Source organism: Eschrichtius robustus, chromosome 3 (genome assembly GCF_028021215.1).
Source record: "Eschrichtius robustus isolate mEscRob2 chromosome 3, mEscRob2.pri, whole genome shotgun sequence".
NCBI lineage: Eukaryota > Metazoa > Chordata > Mammalia > Artiodactyla > Eschrichtiidae > Eschrichtius > Eschrichtius robustus.
This window is the reverse complement of record NC_090826.1, coordinates 65095831-65112554: the sequence shown is the minus strand read 5'-3', so window position 1 is coordinate 65112554 and position 16724 is coordinate 65095831. Positions and strand designations below refer to the sequence as shown.

At 37.3% G+C, this 16724-nt stretch overlaps 1 protein-coding gene across 1 annotated transcript in view; it reads left to right on the top strand.

Annotated features, from left to right (window-relative positions):
- Positions 1 to 16724, top strand: part of ERICH3 (glutamate rich 3) — an 85086-nt gene that overhangs the window by 20518 nt on the left and 47844 nt on the right. The window contains exons 7-8 of the mRNA XM_068537547.1: positions 3188 to 3406; positions 15106 to 15286. Coding sequence (XP_068393648.1) covers positions 3188 to 3406; positions 15106 to 15286 — 400 coding nt within the window. The remainder of the gene's footprint in view (positions 1 to 3187; positions 3407 to 15105; positions 15287 to 16724) is intronic.

The window sequence follows — 16724 nt, the reverse complement described above, 5'->3', positions numbered from 1 at the left end:
TTCAAGCTAGTGTCCAGGAATAGTCAGATCCTGAGAGATTGTCTCAAGCTAACTAAAATAACACATGACAAGCCCATTTTTTCTCACTATAGTAAATCAAAATAGGGAATCAAATCATAATTAGGGACCATTAATTCACCAGATAACAATTAAATCAAAGCTTGTAGGAGCAGTACATTTTCCGCTTATAGGCAGACCTACATGGGAAGCCAGATCACAATGAGAAGGTTGCCTGGTGAGTACGGAATCAGAATGAGGGAATATGGTAGAATGGAATGTTAATGGCATCAGGTCATCTTAGCTTGATGCATCTGTCTCCTCTTAGGAATGGGCTTGCCAAAGGTACCAGAAAGCTCGAAGGTCTTTGGCTAAAGCCCTCTGTATCTTCCAGGGATAACTTTGCCTTTAGGACCAGAAATATTCAAAGTCCAATGGGTGGAATTTCCTGTCCCTTAGTTAGTACTCAGATGGGCACTTTCCACGTTTGCCAAGGTGATTATATTCTTTTCTAAGTTCCTATATCTATTAACTCTACTTGATCGGACCCATCTTTATGTTAGATATGTGAACACTATCCATCAGGTAATATTTAATTTTTTCTGACTAGCGAACAATTTTTCTTTTAGGTGATTTTCCAAATCTGCTCTGAGCCACTGGGTAGATTTATTAATTAAATCTGCACAAGGCCTTTTATGCCGACAAGACTGAGATCAGTTCCATGTTAATTTCAACTAGCTAAACTTACATTTTTCATCCAGTGGAATTTATTGGGCACTTACTATGGACTGGGTCCTGCTCTAGGCATTGGTGATATATCAACTATCAAAGCAGACAAAATTCTCTGACTTTTTGGAGCTTATACTGTGATGTACATAGGCAAAATATACTGCCAGGAAAGACATGCAATTCTTTCAATGGCACTGATGATGAAAATTACTTAATATAAAATCAGACAAGAAACTCCTAAAGAATAATAGTCTGCATGATTGCTGAGTATGTAGTAAGCACCCACTAAAAGAGTAACAGATATGCATGGGGGAATTGTTTGAAGGTGCAATAGACTTAAGCAGGTTGAATTTTCTAAGTATCAGGGGTGAGGAGCTTTGATTTAGGCAAAAGCAATTTGGTCAAAACAGACTGGCTGAGATGCTACTGAGTAAAATTAATGGTGTGATTGAAAATGATTATCCTTAGAATGAGCGTTTCTTATACACTGTTGATAGGAATAGAAATTGGTACAACTATTTGTGAAGGCAATATGGGAATATCAACATTTTAAATGAACATGCTCATGCATTTTAGCATATTGGAATTTATCCTAGGAACACACATGCATGTGGAAAGAAACAGATTCAGGAATATTTAGTATTGTAATATTTGCAATAGTGAACATTTGGAAGACACCTAAGAAGGTATTGTTTAAAAATGTTATGGCATATTAAAGTATATTAAAAAATAAGGTAAATTTTTTATACTGGCATGGGAAGATGTCCAAGATGCTTTGGGCTAAAAAAAAGCAAGGTAAGGAGCAGAAGGTTAATTTTTTTAATTTACTAAACCATTTCCAAATAAGGTACGCCATTGATTGATAACTACTTAGAAATTAAAAGATAACCCCCAGGCCCAAAAAGTTCTGGATTCATTGATTTTATTGTTTTATTATCTTGTTTTCACTTCTTTAATTTATATTTGTTATTACAATGTCAATGCACACCATCACAGAAAAATTGGAAAATGTAAGAAAAGAAAAATGAGAGCATAAATAATACCTGCAACATCAAGCATTCTAACAATTCTAAACCCCTTGGTGAATATCTATTTAAATCCCTTTCTGTTCACATAAATGTTGTTTTCAGTCAAAATATGGCATATACATGTCTTTATTTAACCTGCTTTTGTTTATTCAGCAATGAGAATGTTTGGGGAATGACTTCCCTTTCGTAAAAATAACTTTTCACAATTTAAGCATCTCAAAATAAAGAATAAATTGGCAGAAAATGAATTTAAAACAATACCAAATAAATTGGTATAAAATGGATAAAAATGAGTAAAGATACTTTAAAGTTTGGGAAACTACCTCAGATATACAAAAATTATCAATATGTGAAAGTTCAGAGGCTCAAATATGCCTGAAACATAAAGTTTTTGTTTATACATTAGGTGCTTTTAATCATTAAGGTAATACATGTTGACTAAGCTTATATGCCCTCACCACCCCACAATAATTCAAATCCACAAAGGCAACCCTGTGTTCAGAGTCTTCCAGTCATCCCTGATTTTATCAAAATCCACATATAAATTATTTAAAAGAAATGTATGATCACACTGCATGGACCTTTTTATGTCAGGACTCTGGACAAATAGATTAACACTATTCTTTTTGAAGCCTGATGAGAATCTATTATCAGAACAAAGCAAAATTTAGTTAAATATCCTCCTACTGATGGACTTGGTGGTTCAACTAAATTTTTTTTTTCTATTTCTTTTCTTTTTTTCATGGAAAGGCATTTTATTTTAAATATAGCAGCACGGGCATGTCAATCCCAAACTGATCAACTAAATTTTTTAGACATATGTGTGTGTGCATGTGTGTGTGTGTATGTGTGTATCCTTATGCACATTTACATAAGTGTACTTGTGTAGTTATCTGGGTGAAATTTATTCCCACAAGGTGAATTTCTAGGAGAAAATAAGCTGAATAGAGACTTTGGGTCAGATTCTGGGGTTTTGGTTCCTTGAAACCATATTATCAAGGAATGTTATAACACCTGGGTGGGTGAAATCAGTGTAAAAAAAGTGCAAATACCCTATCGTTAAGTGAACTATCCAATCCTATCTCAAAGTATAACACTTCGAACTTCTTGATTTTAAATTGTTTAATTGTACTGGGTCCCCATAGATTTAATGGATTGTTGAGGGAAAATCCCCAAAATACTATAAAAATGACATCACTGTATGTTTGGTTTAAAAAATATACTTAAATAAGGTTAGTAATCCATGAAAATTTAATTTGCTATGGGTACTACAAAATGCCATTTTTCAACAGATTGAAGTGTTTTAAGTTTGCCTATTGATATCAGTTGTGTTTGCATGCAATGCCAATCAGACAGTCTTGTCTTTAATTTTGGGTTATGTTGGGTCACCACTTCTATTTCACTTGTTCTTATGTCATGAAATGTGATTACAGGGCAAGAAGGCAACGATGAAGTTCAGGAACTCCATGGACAATTCACAGGGAATGAATCGATATCAATTTCCAAAGATTAACCGTTGCATGGTGCCTATTCCTCCTCCACTTCCTCCCCCTAATGGAAAAATCACAAGGGAAAATAGACCTGAAACATGGAGAAGGAGAAGAGTTCGTCCAACCACTGCTCCAAATGGCTTAGAACCTCTCTTTACCAGGGTGATTATAGAATCAAATTTTCTTTCATTAATTTAGCACCGATTACATTGCACTATTAGATTTCTAGATGAAATCTAAGAGAATCTAGGGAAATCGAATGCAAAATGACTTGCATAAAGAAATATAATAATTTTATAAATGTAGTAATTGTCAGCTTGAATGAATCTGAAACCAAATAGTTGAGTAGTTCAGTTGAGTAATTTAGCATAATTGAGAAAAAAATCAAGTAAATCTTGTATTCCAATTTAGTTTGTATTATACCCATTTCCAAATCATTTATTTCCTTTAATTTGCTCATTCAATCACATGTCAGGAAGTATTTTTACATTTAATTTGTGACTATTCAGGGACTTAAATATATCAAAAAACACAGTGTACCATATAAAATAATTATTAACACTCACTTTTAATAATTTTGGCAAATTACTGTATAATATTTATAAATATTTTCCTTTCGGTGTTCTTAAAATATATTGTAGCTTGTTGTAATCATTTCTTAAAATACTGATAAAGAAAATAGTCCTAAGGCCAGTTATATGTTATACAGATACAGGCTAGTATGAAGGCAAAAGGTCTCTTAATTTTTAGAGTGTAAATATACAACTAATAGCAATTATACTAACTTTTGTGGTTATTAGCAGATGGCTTGGTCAACATTTCACTGATGGAGAATCAGGGAGCGAAGTGCCAACATTGCATGTTGACGGCATGTTAGCTTTCCAAAACCAACCTCGTTCAAGTGCTCTGTTTACCCCTTGTCCACATCTCCCTCCCAGCAGCTTTCCTCACCAATAACTTGCCTCACCAATAACCTTCGCTAAAAGTTGGGACTATCTTCCTTGTGCTTGCTCAAATTTCCTCCTTTCAATCCACCTTTCACTAATTCTCTTTCTTTGTTATAGTCTCTGAGAGTGCCTCGTACCCCTCATCTCCGAGGCCCACCCTCCGCCCTGTTCCTTGATCTTATCCTTTTCCATTGCCATGGCACTTTGCACTGTCTGTCATTCTCCTCTCCTGTTTGGATTTTTATTCCTTCCTCTAGTATTCATCTCTGTCTCTCAACATACCCAGGCCTTGCACAGAGTAACCAAGTCCTTTCCTCACATTCTGTAGCCTGAGACTTCTGTTTTCTCCTTTCCTACTGCAAAGTTCTCTGAAGAGTAGTTTACTGTAGCTCAGTCTAACAAGCAACCCCTGGCAACTCAGCTTACATTTAATTTCTTTTTCTCATTATTGTCTGTTGCTGGTCAGTGGCAATTCTGGGACCCAGACTGGATGAGTAGTCCCTGTCCTGGGGTATTTGGCCTTGTGGACAGCAGAGCCATGGAATGCTCTGAAGGTTCCATTCAGAAGTGACACATGTCACTTACACTTGAATTCCATTACCAAAGCCTGACAGCAATGGAGTGGAAGTATCATCCTCTCATAGAGAGGCGCAGTGAATATCTGGGGCAATGATAGAATCTACCACATCCACTAAAACTTACTTTGAATTCTTTGAACGCTGGCACTGGTCTCTACCAGGCCAACAAGCACGCTCTCTTGAAGGCTGTGGCCCCCACTTGCAACAATGGTGACTCCCTCATCATCCTCATTTGGTGGCAGCATTTGATTTTCTGTTGCTAAAATATATTACTGGGACTAACTCTACCTGGTTATACTTTATAAAAAATGTTTAAATCTCATATAAACCATAAGAATATGTAAAATCTATATGTTCAAGTTAAACAACAAACACCTGTGTATATACCATTACTTCCCAACAAGGTAGAACACTTTTGTCGTACGATAAACCCCCTGTTTCCTGCCCTGTCACATCCTCTTCTACTTCCCAGAGCAACCACTATTCTGACAAATGTGTTAACTGAGTCCCTGCTTTTCTTTGGCGTTCTATTACTTATATGCATAAAACTTCAAAAATAAGCTCAAACCTAGCATTGCAATGAAAGGATAATATATCTAGGAGAAAATAAGCTGAATAGAGTCTTTGGGTCACCATCTAGGTTTGTTTCCTTGACAGTTTTAAGAGCCCCTTGTGGGGAAGTGAGAGAGGTCAGGTCATGAGTGTGTCCTAGAAAAATGGGGCTCACCAGAGTCAGGGCATCTAATGAGGTCCTCGTGTGGGCCAGATACTGGACGTCTAGGAGGAATATGGTCGGGCAAATGGGCTTCCGTAGCTGGACACAGAGGAGAGAGCAGCAACTTCTCCACCCTGTGGTCATGACAAGTGACACACGGATATAAGCATCTGAGCTGGCTTCCCCTGAGCATTCTATTTCAGATTAGAAACACAGCAGGTGTCAGCAGGCATCCTGGCTCTGACAGACCTTGGCATGTCTGGCTCTTGAGTTCACAAGGCTTCAGTCTGACTTGGTCTTTTTTTTTTTTAACTTCAGTTCTCTCTTTTTGGAATCCTTATTTTGAGAATGTTGGGACTACTAGACTGATGCTCTAATATTCTTAGCTTTTCCCTCCTATTTTCTACTTCTTTGCCTTTTTGCTCTACTTGCTGGGAGATTTCTTCAATTTTATCTTCCACACATTCCATTTAAATTTTTCTTTTTTAAAATTTTATTGAAATATAGTTGATTTACAATGTTCTATTTAATTTCTGCTGTACAACAAAGTGACTCAGTTATACATATATATATTCTTTTTCATATTCTTTTCCATTATGGTTTATCACAGGATACTGAATATAGTTCCCTGTGCTATACAGTAGGACCTTGTTGTTTATCCATTCTATATATAATAGTTCGCATCTGCTAATCCCAAACTTCCAATCCTTCCCTCCCCTACCCCCTTCCCCTTGGCAACCACAAATCTGTTCTCTATATCTGTGAGCTATTGACATTTTTCTTTTCCTGCCATATTTTAAATCCTAGAACTCCTTTTAGTTCACTGAATGTAATTTAGAAAGCATCTTATTCTTGTTCTGCATGATTTTGATTCTTTGGTACTTGTGGAGACTTGCTTTGTGGGCTAAGATATGTTCAGTCGTTGTAAAAAATGTGATTCTTTAATTGTTAGGAGCAGAGTTCTATAAATGTTCAATAGGTAAGAAATGTCCAATTATGTCATTCATATTTTTACATCCTTACCATTCTTTTTTATCTGCTTGGTCTCTTAGTTCCTGAGTTCTAGTGATAATTCATTCTCTGTAGTTGTGGATTTGTCAGTTTCTTCTTGTAATTAGTCAAGTTCTGCTTTGTAAGTGTTGAGAATACCTGGTTATATGCTCTCAGATTTGGGATACTTTACCTTATTGGTGAGGATATTCTTTATTGTTAAAAAATGATCCTCTTTGTCACTTATTACTTTTGGCCTTAAAATCTATTTTGTCTAATAGTATTTCTCCTTATTTTCTTTAGATAATACATATATGTATATATATACATAAATATAAATATATATTTATACATATATATTTCTTTTACTTTCAGTTTTTCAATGTCTTTAAAGCTTTAGGCTTTAAATGTGTTTATGCAGCATATGTGTGCTTTGTGTTTATTTCAACCCGAGAATCTCTGTTCCTTTAATAAGTGAGTTTAGTCTAATGACATTTATTTTATTTAGTGGTATATTTAGATTTACTTCTACCATCTTAGTTTGTATTTTCTACTTACCATGATTTGTCTTTAATAATAGCATTTTATGCTGTTATTGTCTTTTCCTCAAAGCTTCCCTCTCTTGCCTCCATGGCACTCTACTTTCACGGTTCCTTGTTCTCTCCTTTGACCTCTCATCTTGCTCCTCTGTGCCTCTTTCATCTTCACCCCTAAACCTGGCCATCACCATAGGCTTAGACCTTGACACTTGTCTTTGTATTCAAAATGTGGTCACCTTCCACATGGCTTCAGTAGCTTTCTAGATGTCTCTTGGATCTGTCACTAGCTCCTAGGTCCTGGGGTTTAGAATAAAATTGGCACAGTGGGGTAAATCGTGTACTTTTTGTTTTTACAGTGTACAGTTCATGGTTTTACTATATTCAGAAGTTAGGCAACCATAAGCACCATCTAATTTCAGAACTTTTTCATCACTCCAGAGAAAAAAAACCCATATCCATAAGCAGTCATTCTCTAATCTTCCTTTCCCTACCCCTTAGCAACTACTATTCTACTTTCTGTCTCTATTGATTTGCTTATGGATGTTTCATATGAATGGAATCATACAATAAATATTCTTTTGTGTCAGGCTTCTTTTACTCAGCATAATGTTTTGAAAGTTCATCTGTGTTGCAGGTTGTATCAGTACTTTCTGTTTGTGGCTGAATAATATTCCACCATATGGTTGTACCACATTTTGTTTATCTCATTGTCAGTTGATGGGCATTTGGGTTGTTTCCACTTTTTGGCTATGAATAATGCTGCTATGAGCATTTGCCTGCAAGTTTTTGCATAGACATATGTTTTCATTTCTTTGGATGTATACCTAGGAGTGGAATTGCTGCGTCATATAGTCACTCTACATTTTACTTTCTGATGAACTGCCAAACTGTTTTCCCAAGTGACCACACCATTTTACATTTTCATCAACAATGTATGAGGGTTCAAATTTCTCCACATCCTCAGCAATACTTGTTACTGTCTTTTGATTCTAGCTGTCCTAGTGGGTAAGTGGTATCTTACTGTGTTTCAAATTTGTATTTCTCTAATGACCGATGACATTGAGCATCTCATTCATGCCAATCGTGCACTTTTACTTTAGTATTTAGATTTATTTTATTTTGATCTAGAAAAGATTCATTTAAGGAGAGATGGCTCTCATGATTAATTTACACATTAAATTCATTCTTTCATTTCATGACTACCATCCCAAAGCATCCTTCAAATGCTCTTAAAAGGAAAGAAAGAGGTAAATGAAAGAGGTAAAGAAATATGGCTTGCTGGTGGCCACCTGTTCCTCTGTGAATGTATAGAACAGGGTCCCTGGATTCTGTGGTCTGTGTCTCTAGGCCATGATCCATGAACTTCCTACTCACCTTTCAGGCATCTTTAATTGCACAGGGCTTATCTGGAGTCTAGGAAACCAAATGACAGGGTGTAGATCTCACAGCCCAGCACATTGCTTCTGTGCCCTGTTGCTCTATAATTTGGAGATATAATACCTGCAGAGTTTTTTAATGCTTTTACAGAATCTATGTGACTAGTTAGATTTTGCTCTGAGGTTTACCTCATCCATCTGCAGATTTCTGTGTTTCCACTCAGGACTGCTGGTCACCTACTCCACACAGCAGCCTACTGAAAATGTGGATGGTACTATAAATAGTGTCTATATATGTGAAAATACAGGCTTTCAAATAAGAACCTACTTAATTATTATGCTTATCAATTAAAAAATAAAACAGTTTGTTTTAAGTTTTTATATGTTTTATGATAGAGAAAGCAAAGAGCTTCTCCAGGCACGAACTAGTCAGGGGCTTTCTCCATATCTGGTTGAGGCCCCCTATCTACTTCCTAGACTCCAGATAAGCCCTGTGCAATTACAGATGTCTGAAAGGTGAGTAGGAAGTTAGCAGATTGAATCAGGAAGCAGAGGGTTAAAGGCAGGAGGGGGAGAAGAGAGTAAGCAGAGTCCATCTCAGTAGTAGTAGATTCTACATAATGATGTTAAATTAAACTTTGTAGAATAGTTCCCAACATGTTCCTCCCCTGCTTAAAACCTTTCACTAGCTTCCCCTTTCCTGATGAAAGCGAGTTATTCGTCTGCCTGACTTTTAAAATGTCAGTTTTATGATTATTCGGGTGTGTTGAGACCTATAGATTAGAAGACACTTGCCTTTAAAAAGACAGTTTGTCCCTTACAGTTCTCAAGAGGAAGGGACATGCCTGTTTATTTTAGTCAGGATTCCATCTAGAACATTGTTTGACACATATCTGGGCACTGTGGCTCAGCCAAGTTGATAAATAAAATTAACCATCACACCAGGCCATGCAGGGCCACCCAGGGAAGCACCAGGGTTATCAAGAGAGGCGTGGGAGGAAAAGGTGGGAAAGAGCCTCTGTTGTGGTTTCCGAGGAAGAAGTGGGCAATGCAGGGTAAGCAGGCATAGGATGGGATAGTATGAATGATTTTGGCAGGCCCTGGTGTTGGGCTGTCCTGAGTTGTCTGGTACCTGGTGCTGGGGCAGGGGAATATTGGCCCAGAGTGTTAGAGGCTGGGGGAGGGTGGATATGGGCTCTCGGTTAGTGTGCACGTGATAAATGTTCTCCCAGGCAAGTCATTTACTGTCTCTAGGAACTGGTTAGTCTTGGGTGAGATAGTGTCCCAGGGTCAGTAAGGACCCAGATGTCAAAACATCAGAATAAAAGGACATGCTTAGTATACTAGCATTCAAGGGCTTTCAGGTTTTGGCCCTTTTCCAGTTTTCTCTCTGCTCCTAACCAAGCCAAACTGAACTACTTTCTATACCCTCAACTGGTTGGTCCACCACTTCCCCAATTCCAGTCTATATATTTTTTAAATTACTTTATGCCAGAAAATCTTTTTCTGTGCATTGCCTGTGAGTGCATGGGAGATAAAAAGAATGTGTTTCCATACCCATCTTTCCCTGCCCCTCTCAAAGACTTTATGCTCTACACTGTATTTCTATACATAGTATAGAAATACTTCTTCCCTTCAAAAGGACTTTGTTACTTTCCTTATGTTCCTTAATATATTCTGCTTAGCATAAATACTCATGTACCTTTATTATTTCTTACTTCTACTCCCAGATTATGAAGCTTGTTGAGGGCAGGCATTTGATTTTATTTACATTTAATCAAATGTTTATTAGCACTGTGTTCATAAATGGGTATTGTTTTATTTTCCATGCAAAAAGTAAGCTTTCAGTTACACTTTTTCACTTAGGTAAATATTATGGATATCAATTATGCCTTTCAGATACAGATCCCTTTTCTCCAACAACAAATAAAGTCTAAAAAATATTAGCTTTTTGGGAGAAATTGCACATTTCTTTTGTTTGACTTAATTTAAGGAATATTTAAAAATTTTTCTTTCTAGTCAGTGCATTATCTTGGTATTTTTTACTCTTAGTTTCTCACCAGTAGGCTAAGATTTGAGAATGAAAAAGGAAAACATCAGCACGATTTTAATATATGGTAATTCAACATATTTTATGGTAGGCTTGATTTATTTTAGACAAACATTTTCCTTTAAACAATGCTTTTGCTTAAAATTAGCATTGCAGTTTGGTAACTACATAACTAAAAAGGACTTAAAAACAGTATAAAAAGTCAATTCAACAATCAAAATATCTTTGCAGATGGCATTGTGGAACAAAACCCTAGAAGAAAGGAAGAACCAAAAATGCTTCTGGGAATCAGGGCAGACCACTTTACTAAGAGGGTCTGATTTGGGGGCCTTCTCACCAAAAGCAAAATCCATCTGGATAATTTGTAGTCTTAACAGACTTAATGAATTCATTCTTTTGAGGGAGATGAGGAAAGGAAGGCTCACGTGTCAACCCAGCATCCTCCAAATCCGGAGCTCAGATACGTCTAGAAGGCTGGAGGCGTTTGGGGGCATGTCAGGAATTAGCATGAGATATAGGTTACACGGTAGTAAGAAAAACAGGCAAGAGTAAAGTGAAAAAAGTATGCATAGTAAAAGCAAAGGAGGGAGAAGGAGAGAACCAGTTGAAACCAGAGTGAAAGAGAAGGGAAAGAGTAGAACCAAATGAGTAGGGCTTCCCTGGTGGCGCAGTGGTTAAGAATCTGCCTGCCAAGGCAGGGGACACGGGTTCGAGCCCTGGTCTGGGAAGATCCCACATGCCGCGGAGCAACTAAGTGCGTGCGCCACAACTCCTGAGCCCACGTGCGCCACAGCTACTGAAGCCCATGAGCCTAGAGCCCGTGCTCCGCAACAAGAGAGGCCACCGCAATGAGAAGCCCGCGAACCATAACGAAGAGTAGCCCCCGCTCACCGCAACTAGGGAAAGCCCATGCAGCAACGAAGACCCAACGCAGCCAAAAATAAATAAATAAATAAATTAAAAAAATAAAAAAGGAACCAAATGAGTATAGTGAAGACAGGTTTCCATCACAACCAGAGGCTTCCTGAACCTTTAGAATGTGAACACTGTAGCACTGTGCCTCTGGCTGAGTCAGTCTCCCTAAGACCCGAATAAGAGTCAGCATGGGGACTGCCTGCCACTCTTTATGGCCAGACTTTTTATCAATTTTTATCAAGGCTTAATCAACAAAGGTGGTGTTTCGTTTAACAGGACATCGTGAATCAGTTTTCATGTTCTGGTACCTATTGAGTGCCTATAAACGTAGAAAGCTTCTGATTTAGGGTGAGGTCAACCCGCTTTTGTCTCAGCAAAGGACAGAATGTAGAATCCCTAATTATTCCATGGCTGTGTCCAGTCAGATCAATGTTTATTAGGCCTTTACTAGGTGTCAGCACTGGCAAGACACTGGGGGCTTAGAGATCGTTAAGATACTGTCCTTATCTACTGAGAGAGAGGAATACAAGGAAATAGTTTCAATGCCATGTGACTCATACAGTTATATAGGCCTCGAGATTTAAAACATGTTGGTCATATTTGGGCCACTACAATTTGTTCAGTTACTGGACCTTTAGATGTAACACAAGAAATTGCAATAGTTGAAAGATAGTAGGAGTTAGAGACTATGTAAGACATTTTTTACCGTCTGAGGAACGTTGGCCCTTATCCCATGGATATTGGGGATCATTGGAGAACTTTAAGCGGGAGAGTTACATGATCTATTTCATGACAGTAGATCACTCTGATATCCAGGAGGAGGGAGAATTTGAAGGACATCAGGCTAGAAGTGTGGGGACCAATTAGTAGGGTAACCATACTTGCCAGCCTTCCTGGAACAGCTCAAAGCTTTGCTCTTTTTCTCTAGCATACTAACTAGAGGTTTACTGCAGTGGTCCAGGTAGGACCTTACGACGTCAAGAGTTCATCAGGGCTTGGCTGAGTAGATGGAGAGGAGTTGCTGCCCAACACTATCAACAAGAACAGGCACTTTGACACCCATACAATCTCTGAAATCCACCTCTCACACAGGCGTGGGCAGGGATAAAGAGATGCCAGTGAAAGTTTAGTCTAGCCATGGAATGCTAAATATTACAAATATATAATGGCTGACTGGTTCACCACTCAGTAGGCTCGCTGTTTATTTGTCAGCTCAGATTGTACTTGCCTGACAAACCTGAAAAGAAACGAGAAGGAAAGTCATAAGCTGCTGGTCAAGGAAGTAAGAGAGGTAACCATTAGTTGTGCAGGGGTTTGAGCCTTGCTTCTGTTCTTGAAATGCAACTGAATTTTCATGGAAGGTTTTTTGTTTTTTGTTTTTTTAAAATTTATTTATTTATTTATTTTTGGCTGTGTTGGGTCTTCGTTTCTGTGCGAGGGCTTTCTCCAGTTGCGGCAAGCAGGGGCCACTCTTCATCGCGGTGCGCGGGCCTCTCACTGTCGCGGCCTCTCTTGCTGCGGAGCACAGGCTCCAGACGCGCAGGCTCGGTAGTTATGGCTCACGGGCCCAGTTGCTCCGCGGCATGTGGGATCTTCCCAGACCAGGGCTCGAGCCCGTGTAGCCTGCATTGGCAGGCAGATTCTCAACCACTGCGCCACCAGGGAAGCCCCTCATGGAAGGTTTTGTTAATTGCTTGAGGACAGCAGAAAGGGCCGTGAAACCTTGTTAAAGTTTCATCAGTCTGGGGTCATTATAACCTTGCAAGATGGTAAGTATAGAGGCAATTTAGTCAACTGCACGAAACAACTCTTCGTTTGTTAGTGCATGTATTTAATCATGAGCTGTCACTTGGGCCTCCTATTAGAACCCAGAAAAGGTTACTTGGTGCAAATAATTGAGGAATATTTTAGAAAGAAATGAAGCAACCAGAGCAAGAGAAAAGAGATGTTGCTATCAGGAATACACTTTAGCAGAAAAAAAATATATGAATAAGAGTAGATGAAAAGGGTGAAGAGCTATCCTTTATTTTATTTTTAAACATTCCTCCATCCAGTTTTTCATTTTGCATATATGAGGAGGGCCTTTCCTCCACTCTAATCCCACTGTTACCTTGTATTTATGTAGTGCTTATCTCCAGAAGCCCTTCACACGGCTACCTCTGCCACTTTAGAAAGTACTGCTTAACAAAGTGGGATGCTCTTATTTAATCCGTCATATCATTAAATGCTCTCGTGGGAGCTTGGAGCTGAGTTTGCCTTAGGCTGGTGATTGTGGGTTGGGTTGCACACATGCATGTCACGCTCCACAGTTGCTCAGGCAAGAGGAAACATGGGATGACTTTGTAACCAAGAGCCAGGCCTGCCATCATCCCTTTGCTTTCAACTGTGACTCAAGGAGATGTTTCTAATCTGCAAAGAATTATCCAGTTTGCTGATTTACGTTCATGGCTCCTGGTGTCCCTGAAATATTTCTCTTGATTATCTGTCTATTTGGGAGCTCTGTCCACAGGCAAGACAATTTGCTCAAATTTTAAATCTTAGACTTTCCCGCCCATTTACACTTTTCAGACTGTCATTTGCTGAATTTCACCAAATTTACTTCTTCTGGTTTTTGCTTCAAAGAAGTAGGAGTGAATGAGAAAAAGAATCCTCTGAGGTAGAAGGGAATGGCTTTGGAGATGGAAGTATTTTATTAGTTCCTTCAGAAATTTTTTTTTCAGCTTTGTCATTCTTAATAAAATGCATGCTTCCAAGGCATCTGTAATTCAGTGAGATCAAACTCAAATAATTGTCTTGGATTCACTGAAAGTTGGTCTCTTCACATTTTTCATTTAGCTAAAAACTGATTTTTAGAAAAGTGAAGTAGACTACAAGTAATGCCTCGTATCTGTGTAGTTCTAGAAACCTACGATATTCTTACTAGGACCTCTTAAAGTCTCTCAAGGAGCCATTCCTATTTCTCTGCCTCTTCTTCCTCTTCCTTTTTTGCTTCTCTTTCCGGGTCTTCCTCTTAGAGGTTAGGCAAACACTATACTTATTCACTACTGTGAAAATACTTCAGAATATAAACTAGGAGGCAAGCCATTGGATATTTAATCTCTGGTATTTAAGTTTAGTGCTTATTTTATAAATAATTTAAATTGGTCAATGCCATAGAATATCAAGTAGGTTTATGAGGTGATATTTTTTTGTTGGGTTTATTGATTGATATTAAGAATAATATTAATAATGTTGGTCCCTCTCACAAAGAATAAGCTCAGGGAAGGATGTATTGTCAGTGCTCAAGTATAAAGATAACACTCAATTACAAAAACAATTGCTAAATTACAGTTAATGTCAATTTGAATTAGAACAAAATTATGTCACCAATATTTATTTAATTAATTTGATTTGAATTTTTATTTGAGAACTAGCAAAAAGAAACAAGAGTAGTTTCCTCTTCCCATCACTGATATTTTTGTTGCATGTAAAACACAGACACATACGTAAGATAAAAGGTGACAAACTTTGTCCAAATCCCCAGAATTTACATTAAAAATACAAAGCCAAAATGTATATATGCTTTAATTGTTAAAGGCATTTGTTTTGTAATGGGCTTGACTTTTTGTGCACTGTATATAGATTGACATTTTATAAAGGTTTCGTTGCAAGGTATATAAAAATAGCCTTTTCTATTCTTTGTATTACAATGTCATCACACTCTGATTAGAAGGTGATTAGTTAATAAGCCGCCTTTTTTTGTTTATTCTAGGATTCAAGAAGTATTCACAAAACACCACTGCATAGTAATGCAGCTATTACAATGATCTATTTGGGGAAAAATGTGCACCTAGCCTATGATCACTCAGATTTCCGGGATGAAATAAAAGTTTATCAGCAGCACTGTGGTGGGGAAAACCTGTGTGTCTATGCAGGCAAACTACTTGAGAAAGGTACACATAAAATGTGAATGTTTTAATTGCTTGCAGTTGATGCTCTAGATAAGCTATTGTTGGTATAATATCAAAATGACTTTAATCACTCTATGAAATTATGCATATCCAGGGACTTATAAACCAGCTGCCTAAAAGTAAATCCAGATTTACTGATCCATGATTGAAACTGAAGCAGCAATTACTCTTGCAGATTGTGGAATAAAGAATTTGGAGTGATTTAACCCAGTAACAGATTAATCTTGAAATAGAGATATATGATCACTAAAATGTTGTACGAATAAACTGTCCCCCAATTTACAAGTTAACTATTTGTCTTGCCATAGTGAATTACATCATACATTATTCTAAGAGAAAAATATCAGATTGGCAATTTTTTCTTTAGAACTATGCTGAGATAAAATCACAAATCCAATAAACCTCAGGGTGAATCACACCTAAATAATGCAGTACAAAATTTGGCTACATGCTTTTATTACATTTTCATTTCCCTTTTATCATAAATCCATGTTTGTTAGCATAAGATAATTTTTGTATCCAATATAGGATTTCACATATTGTACCAAAGTGGTTTTTTTGGTCAATATTTAGTTCTGTGGCACAGCAATTAAAAGGAAGAGTTGTTACAGGATTATGTTTGCTATTTCCTTGCTTAAGGCACTCTGTTTAGAAAGTAATAGTGTTTTTACTGATTAAAAGAAATATTTATATTTGGGTAATCTAGATATAGACTTAGGGATTAAAGGGAGGAGTTGGGGGCAAACATGGAATTGTTACTTTTGGCTTTTCTGATTTCCCTCATCAATCAAAAACAGTGACTATTAATTTAAAAAAATTCAACTGCTTAAAGAGAACTATACATATTTAGGGATAAAATATTGAAAACTTACCAACATAAGAAAGGATATACACTTGAATGTTGGTTTTGATTTAAAGTAAAATATGATATATTATAATGAATTATATACATATTGAATTATATAATGAATTACATATATCGTATTATAATGAAAAAACATTTTTCTTTATAAAAATGTATAAAATTTCTTTTTAAAAAATAATGCCAGAAACTACTTTTTCCCATTTTATGTACTTAGCTGAAACGTAATTTACTTTGTTTCATTTTGTCATAGCATCTGAGAGTTCGTTCCTTCCATTATGTAGATGAGGAAAATGAGAGGCATCCAGAGGTACAGTGGCTCCCCAAGGTCACCCGTCCAGTTCTGAGCAAGGTTGAGAGCAGGGAGAGATCCCAGCCCCCTGACTAGGTGCAAGATCCTTGTTTAGTACTATCCAGCCCCAGTTAGCTATTCTCAGTAGCAAAGGGTTTCCTATATTTCCATAATATGAGGGGTATGAAACCCCTGATAATAGTGATTAGATACACTTATTTTTTAAAAGTATCACTTTCAACTATTAATTTTGATGAATTGCTGAA